This window comes from Pleurodeles waltl, chromosome 3_2 (genome assembly GCF_031143425.1).
Source record: "Pleurodeles waltl isolate 20211129_DDA chromosome 3_2, aPleWal1.hap1.20221129, whole genome shotgun sequence".
Lineage (NCBI taxonomy): Eukaryota > Metazoa > Chordata > Amphibia > Caudata > Salamandridae > Pleurodeles > Pleurodeles waltl.
In genome coordinates, this window is record NC_090441.1 from 175,595,135 (window position 1) to 175,606,200 (window position 11,066).

At 43.9% G+C, this 11,066-nt stretch overlaps 1 protein-coding gene across 1 annotated transcript in view; it reads right to left on the minus strand.

The window, feature by feature from the left end:
* The window catches only part of LOC138286652 (sterol 26-hydroxylase, mitochondrial-like), a 92,603-nt gene extending 91,981 nt beyond the window's left edge, over positions 1-622 (minus strand). Inside the window, exon 1 of the mRNA XM_069227114.1 lies at positions 186-622. Coding sequence (XP_069083215.1) covers positions 186-437 — 252 coding nt within the window. The 5' untranslated portion in view covers positions 438-622. The remainder of the gene's footprint in view (positions 1-185) is intronic.
* Between the last annotated feature and the right edge of the window lie 10,444 nt (positions 623-11,066).

An 11,066-nucleotide genomic window follows, 5' to 3' on the forward strand; every position in this document is an offset into this window, starting at 1 on the left:
CTACTATCTGCATAGTGCACCCCTACATTTGGGACACTACATAGATAGCCAGCTTCCCACAAGAACTGCATAAGCCTCGTCATTTAATCAAGCGCATAATCACGTTTGTCAAGTGATAGACAAACTTTCAATAAATGTCCATCTGCAGAAGGGGGGTGGGGGCAACCCTGCACAACGAGCCCTACCTGCAGCTCGTGGAGGCGGTGGATGTACCCCTTGACGTAGAGCCAGTAAAGCGCCTGGAACCAGTTGGGTCCTGGAAGCTCCTCGTAGGTCTTCAGTCTCTTCTCGGCGCGCTCGGGCGCCAAGGTGGTCTTGGCCCTCAGCGGGACCCGATAGGCCCAGGGTGGTCGGGCCCCTCTCCCTAGAGCCCCGAGTATAGATAAGGACGGGGGGAGCACTGCAGCAGCGGGGGCTCGGTGGCACCAAAGGGCCATCTCGGCTACTACCTCTTTTACAAGAAAGCCTCAAAGGTGCAAACGAAAGGAGAGGGGGACCTTCAGGTGCCCCAAACCACCCCAGGAGACCCCCAGCGTTTACCCTGTGCCCTCACTACCGAGCAGCCTTCAGGCAACAGGTGAGGGGTTCATCAGCTGAGGGCCGGAGCCACCGGAGGCCACAATGAACCCTTTCGCAGAGCAGGGAGCCCGGGCCCCTGCAGCAGCGCACTCACAGCAGACAGCCCAGGGCAGCCGGGGAAGAGATACCCAAACAGGGCGAGAGGAGGGGAAGAATGCCATGTGACTCCATGTCAACACAGACTGCAGGTTCCCGCCCTACGATTTCCGCTTGGAGGCGTGTTAGCAGAGCGAAATGAAACGGACTACACGCCCCAGAATGCATTAGTTTGATAAAGAAAAGCATGCATGAGGTCAACTCACGAGGAGAGGGAGAGTTTACACTTAAAGGGAGGGGAGGAGAAGGGGGCACGAGATTGCTGAAGGGAGAGTTTGGGCTAAGAAGAACTGAGAGAGGAAGAGGCCAAGGGAAGCGCTATAAGAGGAGAGAGAATGCTGCACGGAGGGGGAGGAGAGAAGTCATAGCTGACAGACAGCTCATCCTATTAGCATGAAGGATTTCTTCAGCCAGTCCCAGCATTTTAAGCACCAACGCTGGCCGTGCTGGGATTTTCAGCTGTAAATAAATGTAAAACTACATGCCCCAGAACCAGCTGCTGTTGTCTAATACAGTGGTTCCCAACTTTTTGACTTCTGTGGAAGCCCACTTCATCATTACTGAAACCTGGGTACCCCCACTGGGTCAATATTGGCATCCGCGGGACCCCCCACTGACTCATTACTGGAAGCTGGTGACCTGAGCCTAAACATTGTTGATGATTTGAACTGCAAAACAGTACAGGGAAAATACAGAATCAAGCACATACATAAATGATAACACACTTTATTTAATTTGCAAATAAATTAAACAAACAAAATGTTAGTAGGAAGTTTATAGCTTTTCTAAATTCCATTGAAGCCACACATCGTCCATACTATATTCTGTTTGACGCACCTGCACTGCTCCCACAAATTAATATACAGATCCTAATATAATTTTGAGCCTTCAATTTCAAATTCCTTTATCTTTACAGTATGTTTAAAATGTTCAATTGTACATTTAGCCACTTTATGTATATACACCTTATTAATCTGTCAATACAATTTAATATTATTTGCTAAGTAGTCGCAGACCCACAGAGTAGGCTTCGCGGACCCCGAGGGGACACCGGACCACAGGTTGGGAACCACTGATCTAAGCAGCCATGGCTGATTCAAGGGGTCATGCAAGGCTATGGATGGGATACCTAGCAGCAGTCGGAACACACCTGCAAGCAGCGGTCGAAGTGCATAAAAAAGTCTGGGAACTGTAATCTAGAATACAATGTTCACGAGGTTAGTGACTGCTGAGGTGGGGCTGGGCACAGCTAACAAGAACTACATATCTATGCAATGCATGCACCTTAGATCAACAAGCACTGGCAAAACCAATAGGCCTCACCTATGTGATCTATCTGTAGGCTATCAACATGCTTTTTATGCTTTTACAGAACGGCACTGGCAAAATAAAGGTAATGGTGCACAAGGATATGATGTGATGCGGGTATAAAATAACCCCCAAGCCTTGAATGTAGTTTTCACAATTTATACATCACTTTGAACTGCTGAATTGGAACCCCAGCACCAGGCAACCCATTCCATCCCACCTTCTCTACCACCCACCTTTCTATTACAAAACATAACACATCTCCCTCCTTACAAAGCAAAACCCAGAGATAAAATACAGTCACAAGTGAAAGAGCAAACCTGGAAAAGCACAGCTACTATTACATGAAAAACTTGGAGAAACTGGATCTCTTTCAGTAGGGGGGTGATAATATTTCACTTCAGTCTACCCCATGGAAAGCTAAACCAAGAGCAATCTGGGCCACATCCAGAGTTGGATTGTGATCACAATTAGGCCCAGGCACTCCCCCAAAAAGTGGCTCCACATTCCTGGATCATCCCTTTCACGGATGCCTTTTGGTTAGTCTCTAGTTAAGTATTCTAAAGGTTATAAAGCCAGTAACAGTGGTGAAAACTAGAAGTACTGCAGTGTAGCCGGACTGGCGAGGTAAAATAAAATGGCCCATGGGCCACAACACCTGATCTGGCTAGGGCTGCCACCTGGCGGTACTTTTACCAGCTGAACTGTATTTTAGTGTCCAGGTGTAAAATGTAGAGGAAATGTCCACAAATGAAGCAAAGCTCTTCAAGTATTAACTCTTGCAGGATGATTACCAACGTACAGTCATCTGCGCTGAAATTCTGGAGGTGAATCGTCTCCGTACTGTTTTGTCGCCTTCTTGCTGTGTTGAGGTGTATCCAGAGGTGAAAAGGTCTTCAATCGTCGCCAAATGTGGAGGAAATGTCCAACAATGAAGCGCAGCTCTTCAAGTATTAACTCTTAGTTTATTCTTTACACCTCAGCCGCAGCAGCAGTCCCAACTGACATTTCATTTCAGAGAGGCTGCATCGGAATTCTCATGACACAAGAATTCCTTAGGCACTGGCCAATCCCCTGAGGCTGTGGGCGGGATGTCCCACTTCTCCCTCTTTATACAATAACAAAGATATATACACTAACAGAAAATATGAGGCCTACAGCTTATTCTAAACTAACATCAAGAATCAGTAATAACAAAGAAAATACATTGGAGCATAGATGTGTCTACAACACTTACACAGAATTATCCAATGAATAAAAGCATTTACACAATGAACAATTCTCAAAGGAAAATGTATAAACATAGGAATATTGCTAGATAATACAAGGCTTGCAAGTAATTATATGAGGGTTGAAACAAAACTTCAAGAAATATGTGGAACTCAGTTGACCTTATAATCTGTAAAATATGTAGGGGGCCTGTTACACGCCCACTCTTTCTGATATCAAATTCCAATTTGTTGTTGTTTGACTTCACCAACTTATCACTCTTTGTGGTATTCCCTAAGTGATGTTCATCTCTAATTTCTCTATCTGTCTTCCTCTGAACTGAGATTTCAATCCCACTATCATGTTGATCCGGCTCCACATATTTGACCACCCTACCCAAGTTCCATATTCTTCCATCCTGAGTTTTTACTGTATTGTGGAATAGTTTAATTATCTTCAATGAACAATTCACTGTGAATTTAGATCCCTCTTTTTGACCTGTAGGAGATCTCACTTTAACCCATTCACCTACTCTGAGGTCAATTGCCTTGGCCTTGTGTGTCTTGTCAAAATGTTTCTTTCATGTATGTTGTGTGTCCAGCTCCTTTCTCCTCCATGCTTGCTTCGTGCTTATCTTTAGCCAACCTTTATACCACTTCATCCACCCAGACACTAATCTAGAGTTAGGTCTCCTATCCTTTAGCAATTCAAAAGGTGTCATGCCAGTGGTCTGATGTGGAGTGAGACGATAAGCTTCTACTCATTGCTTCCTCTTTCCAAACACAGTCCATTTACCTTAGCCAGTTGAATGCTTTCCTTTGTTTTGTTAAACCTCTCTACTACTCTCTACTACTCCGTTTGTTTCAGGGTGATAAAGAGCACAAGGCTTGTGTTTTATTCCATTGCTTTTCAGAAACTATTTGGTTTCTCTTGAGCAAAACTGTGTTTCATTGTCAGTCAACAACGTGTTGGGAAGACCTTCACGCATGAAAACTTCCTACAAAAATGTGATCACTGTGCTGTGGTGGAACTAATATCTGAAACCACTTTAATTTCTGGCCATCTTGAGTAGAGATCTACTAAAACTAAGATATATGGACATCCCTTTTCTCCAGACAATGGTCCCACTATATCCATGGCCACATCCATCCAAGGCCCTTCAGGTAACTGATGACACAACATAGGTGGAGTGTCTAACTTTAACACCTTATCACTGGCTGCACATGTTACACAATCCCTGACTACTCTTTTTACAGCTCCATCAATCCCAGGCCACCAAAAGTCCAGACGTAACCTCTGTTTAGTCTTGGTGATGCCAAAAGTGACCATCATGAGCTAGCTCAATCAACCTCATCCTTAAACTACTAGGTGGTATTAATTTGGTACCCCTAAATAGACACCCTTCCAACTCAGACAATTCCTCTCTGACCATCCAATAGGGTCACACCTGTTCATCAATTTTCCCTTGTGATTCCGATCCCTTAACTAGATTTTCTCTAACTTTTATCAGAATGAGATCAACTTGCAATTCCTGTTTCCAACAACTCTCTTCAATGGCACCCTTGGTTATCATACAGACATCTTCTTTGGGTTCATCTACATCCTCGCAACAGCTCATCTCACGGTCATGCTCTACATCTGTTTCTTTCACTAACCATGAAAGACAATCAGCAGCAAAATTCCTAACCCCTGGAACATACTCAACATCAAAACTGAACTCTTGGAGATTTACCACCCACCTTTTGATCCTACTTAAGATTGCCATCAAGCCTTTCTTGGTAAAAACCTCCTTAAGTGGTTCATGGTCTGTTTTTACCTTAAATGTAGTTCCCCAGATGAAGTCTCTAAATTTATGAAGAGCCCAGTATACTGCTAATGCTTCCCTCTCAATCACAGAGTAATTGACTTCTACTTGTCTAAGAGCTCTGGAAGCAAAAGCTATGGTTTGTTCCCCTGTGCTATCTTTCTGAAGAAGAACTACACCTAGACCTTTTGAGCTTGTGTCAGTTGCCACTATTGTTTCCTTTCCTGGTACAAAAGATTTAAGACTGGGTGTGTTCGCTAGTGCCTTCTTAATATCTTCGAATTCATCTTCACACCCCTTGTCCCAGGTGTAAATAACATTTGTTTTTAGTAATTTCCTCATCTGAAAAGTGTGACTTGCAAAGTTGATTATAAATTTGTTATAGAACTCTACCGTTCCTAAGAATGATTTTAACTCATCTTTGTTCTCAGGAGAAGCTAAATGCATTATTGTGTTCACCAATTCAGGTTTGGGTCGTATGCCCCGAGATGAAATTGTGTGTCCTAGATAATTTATTTCTGTACATTTGATCTTACATTTTTCTTTTTTGACTGTCAGCCCATATTCTTTGAATTTCATAGGGACACGTCGAAGTCTTGTGTCATGTATTGTCTCGTTGTCACCAAAAATCAACATGTCATCTTGATAAAAGAATACCCCTGGTACACCCGTTAGGGTGTAGGTCATACCCCTTTGGAAAACTGATGCCCCTGACACAAGGCCAAACGGCATCCCCTTGAACTTGTAAGCCCCCATAGGAGTTATAAAAGCTGTAAGGTCTTGTGAATCAGCATGTAAACAAATTTGGTGATATGCTGAAGTTAAGTCCAATATTGAAAAATACTTTGCTCCAGCTATCTTGGAAAAAATGTCTGTGATTTTGGGCAATGGGAATTTGTCTACTACAACTCCTTTTTTGAGTGCTCTAAGGTCTATGCATAGGCAGATTTTCCCATCTGCTTTCCTAGCTACCACAATGGGAGCCAACCATTCCGTCGCCACAACTGGCGTGATCACATCCAACTTGCACAATTTTTCTAACTCAGCTTTGACAGATTCATGTACACTAATGGGAAGACTTCTCGCTCTAGCTGAAAACTGGGATGGCATTATCTTTTAATTTTATTTTGTGTACAAAAGTTTTAAGACAGCCTAACTTATCAGAGAAAACTTCAGGAAATTCTTTTTCAATTTTGCATTTTTTATCCCCTGAATGAGATATGTTTTGCACTAATATTTGTGGGTTGGAGTTGGGGTTGAGGACCACACCTAAATCCTTCTGTACAGGCCAGCCCAGGATATTATCTCCTTGAACAGACATGTATATTTTGCATATAGTATATTTGTATTTGTATTCTACTGTTCCTAGGAAGTAACCCTTCATCTTTACGGGTTGCCCACCATACCCTCCTGGTGAAATGTCAATTTTTAGAAGTTTGACTTTTCCCTGGTACATTACATTGAACACTCTCTCAGATATGATTGTCAACCTGGAACAGCATTCAAACATGACTTCTACATCTTTGTCATCTATTCTTATCCAGTCTTTAGGATTACACAGCTTAGTATCTGACATTTGTAACACAATGTCTTCACAAATCTCACTGACGTTCTTCTTATCCATTTCCTTCATAAACTTCCCACTCTTGCAACACACCATGTAATGTCCCTTTTTCCCACATTTGTTGCAATGAGTTTTGATGGCAGGACAATCTTTATTGTTTGCCAAATGTCCAATGTGCCCACACCTAAAACAACGCCATTTGAATTAGTTGTCAGTTCTCTTTCCTTGTGTGAGTACATTACTTTTCACAACCTGGGCATTACTTTCTTCCATCTTTACTTGTTGTACATCCTCTTTACTCAAGTTCTTTTCTTTCATTTCCTGCACACATTTCAACATATGTTCCACTTGTTTGGCTACAATTAACACTTCACTTAAGGGAGAGTCATCTTTAAGCCACAATTCTTCTCAAATTTTTTCCATATTGCAATTTAGTAAAAATTGATCTCTAATCCGTTCATCACAATTTGCTCCAAAGTTGCAAGTGGCTGCTAATTTCCTAAGTACTGACACAATTTCTTCTACACTTTCACCCTCCTTCAGTGACCATTTGCCAAAGTGGAAACGTTCTACAATGGTGCTGATTCTGGGGAGAAAATGATTATCCAATTTTTTAAAGTTAATTTCATATTCATTTAATCCTCTAGCTTCATTAACCCCTAAATCTGGAAGGTGTTCTAATATTTCCTGTCCCTCTGCCCCTAAACAATGTAGTAATACGGCTGTTTTCCTTTCTAAACCTAAATTCGGTCCACATACTACAGCATAATTATGGAAAACCTTTTTCCACTTATTCCATTTTATTGGCGGTTCACCGGGGCATGATAAAAAGGAGGGTGATGGTGTTACATTTTGCATGTTTATAAACTCGAACCCTGTGACTGGTTATGTTTTAAAATTAGATAACACCCTCAGGCTAAATATCACACACTGTCAAACATTGCAACCAGAGATTATGAATATTGTTGTATATATAAACAAACAGCATACCAGTAGTTCTCAGAAATGTCCACCAGATGGCAGTAGAGATTGCAGAAATGGTGTACACCAAGGAGCTAAACTGTCCATGATGGGAAACTCTACTGAGAACAAACAATAGAACAGCCCCCAAATGTCACTTCTGAGAAGGAAGGAAGGAAGGAGAGAGAGAGAGAGAGAGAGAGAGACAGAGACAGAGACAGAGACAGAGACAGAGAGAGAGAGAAGAGAGACTCTACTGAGAACAAACAATAGAACATCCCCCAAATGTCACTTCTGAGTTGGAAGGAGAGAGAGAGAGAGAGAACAAACAATAGAACATCCCCCAAATATCACTTCTGAGTTGGAAGGAGAGGGAGAGAGAGGGAGAGAATGGCTGTTTTCAGGTAAAATTTATTTTCTGTAGCAATCTAGATTCCTCTACACGGAGATCGAATTAATGCTGATTCTGCAAGCAGATGTGCCCCTCACAACACCATCTCGTGCGCAGATAATATCTGGACTGTGAGGAATGTCATACAATTCATGAAGTATCTTTAATTAAAAGACATAGATGCTCTGATACCCATAAATAACTGATTTGGTGATTGCGGGTTTTGTTGATAGTGCACACAGAACAACACACCTACAAGTCAGTATTAGTGTGCGTGTCACTGTTGTTTGAAATGAGACTCATTTTTTAAGACATTCCTGTTGTAAAGCTGGAGTGTGCACCTCTCTTAAGAAAATGAAAACTCCAATTTTAAAAGTCTCATATCATATTCTCGTAGCATTTGACAAATCCCAATTTTAAAAGTCTCATAGCCTGTTTTCTAAGGCTGCACGTGAGTATGCCGTCCGCAATCACCTTCTGGACTTTGCTGGCCAATAACAATGTGTTCTCCACTTTACTTCTTTGTTGTCTGATATCCAGATTCTTTTAAAAGCAATATTTAGAGCAGCTGCCCACTGACTCCTTCGCAATATCCTGATCGACGTTTGGTTTTAAAACATAGCTATTCTCACTCACCAAATTGAAGTTTGGCCCTGAGGACCCATGCAGGATGATTACCAACGAACAGTCATCTGCGCTGAAATTCTGGAGGTGAATCGTCTCCGTACTGTTTTGTGGCCTTCTTGCTGTGTTGAGGTGTATCCAGAGGTGAAAAGGTCTTCAGTCGTCGCCAGTGTAAAATGTAGAGGAAATGTCCACAAATGAAGCGCAGCTCTTCAAGTATTAACTCTTAGTTTATTCTTTACACCTCAGCCGCAGCAGCAGTCACAACTGACATTTTTATTTCCCAGTCACCTCAGAGAGGCTGCATCGGAATTCTCATGACACAAGAATTCCTTAGACACTGGCCAATCCCCTGAGGCTGTGGGCGGGATGTCACATCAGGCTGGTATGAAAATGTGTGCCAAAGATGATGTAATCATCCATGACTGACAGATAAACCAGGCAAAGGCAAAAAAGCCTTGTTAAAAATGAATGTGGGTGTTTATAAGAGTCCTCTTTAATTATCATGCTTGAACCTTTGCAGAATCGGGCTGGATATTTTGTGTTTGTGTAGTTTTATATAGCGTGAACTTGGCCCAAAGGCATTGGAGCGGTTTACATGTGCTCCAGTTACATTACCCCAGATCAAACTCTTTTTTTAATTTTATTTCAGGACTTGGGAGATCAAGTGATTTGCCCAGGATCACAGGATTCTGAGCTAGTGCTGGTAATCCTTGTTTACTTCCTATTTTTCTCTCTTTGAAAGGTGGTCTCACCGAGAGACCTATGCAAGACCTAAAAGACACTGGGGGTGACTACACCTGGCCCCCAACAAGGCCCCTACAGACTCCCTCGAACACCTCACTCCCACCAACCCCCTCATCCTACTCCCCTTCCCCACCACCCACCATGGCCTGAATGTGGTGGCCTAGCAGGGAGGGGTCAGGGGAAAAACACTTCTGCTGGGCCACGTCCGACACAAGGGTGTCGTGGTGTGAATAGTCCGAAGTCCAGAGCAGCACCCGGCCCTCAGCCTGACTCAGGTGGGGGGAGGGTGTGGCTGCCGTGAAGATGGCCCAACACCCCCATCACTTGCACCCCAGGAGGCTGCTATCCTCTCTCTGTCCCCTGCCCCAGCCTGACAGCACAGGAACGGAGTGGGATACTACTTCTGAGAGTCTGTGCCTTCCCCACGGGGGCCAAGCTGAAGTCTCCTAGGGCCAGTACAGTACTGTTCTAGCACTACCATTCGCCCCTGTCCTCTGAGTGCCTGCCTGCCCCTGATGCTACCCCACATTACAGCTACCTTACGGGCCTGGAAGACGGTGAGGGGCTTTGAGCTGGTTGACTGAGGCCCTTAAAAAATATGGCCCATAGGTGACCCTGAGGCACCGGTCCTTCAGCCAATGCTCGACTGCCCGCCTTCCCAATCAGACCCTGTCCAAATTAGACAATTGTATGGCTAACCCCTGTAAATGATGCACCCTCCAGCCTGATTTCGTGTATTAGTGAGTGTTGGACCTGGCCCTTGTGGCAGGTTCATCCCCTGACTTTTTGCCTCCTTCCTCCTATTTTTTTCTGACCTCTCGCTGTTGGCTCTAGGACTCTGAGCACTTTATGACTGCTGATCAGTCCTAAAGTGCAGGTGCTCTCCCATCTAAAGTTGGTATGATTGGCTTATACCTCATTGGCATATTTAATTTACCTATAAGTCCCTTGTACAGTGGTATCTCTATACCCACGGCCTGTAAATTAAATGCTACTAGTGGGCCTGCAGCGCTGCTTGCACCACCCACTGAAGTAGCCTTTCAAACCTGTCTCAGGCCTGCTAGCGCAGGGCCTGTGTGCAGAGTTTTCTGCCACAGGGACCTGGCATCTAAATGTACTTACCAGGCCCGGAACTCCCTTTTTACTACATGTAAGTCACCCCTAAGGTAGGCCGTAGCTAGCCCTATGGGCAGGGTGCTATGTATGTAAAAGGCAGGACATGTGTCAGTTTGCGTGGCCTGTCCTGGTTGTGACAAACAGCCTAACTTGGTTTCTCACTGCTGTGAGTGCTGCCTTCTCATAGGATTGCATTAGAAATGCCCTGCTTTATATGTAGGGGGTATTGTCTGATTTATGAGGGGTAGGGTAGGCATGTTTGGTATGGTTGTAATTGTGGTTAGAAATGCTGCTTACTGGTGTAGGTGTATTTATTACTATTACAGAAATGCCACTTCTAGAAAGTGTGCATTTCTCTGTGCTCATGACTCTGGTGTTTTGCAGCTTGACTCCAATCCACATCTGGGCAGAGTGACAGTTGGGCTTTGTGCATACTTTTCAGACAGCCTGAACACAGGGAGGGTGGAGGTGTCACAGAGGTGCATCTGCATACTGAATAGTCATCCTGGGCTGAGAGAAGGGAGAGGCGGGGCACACCTACATTTGTAAAGTCTGTGCCATGGCCTCACACAATAGGGTCGTTTAGCCCCAACTGATGTTTGGAGCCTGTGCTGGAGGAGAGAGGGGGCACTCTCAGAACCAGTTGTAACTGGTTGGAACCTCCTCTC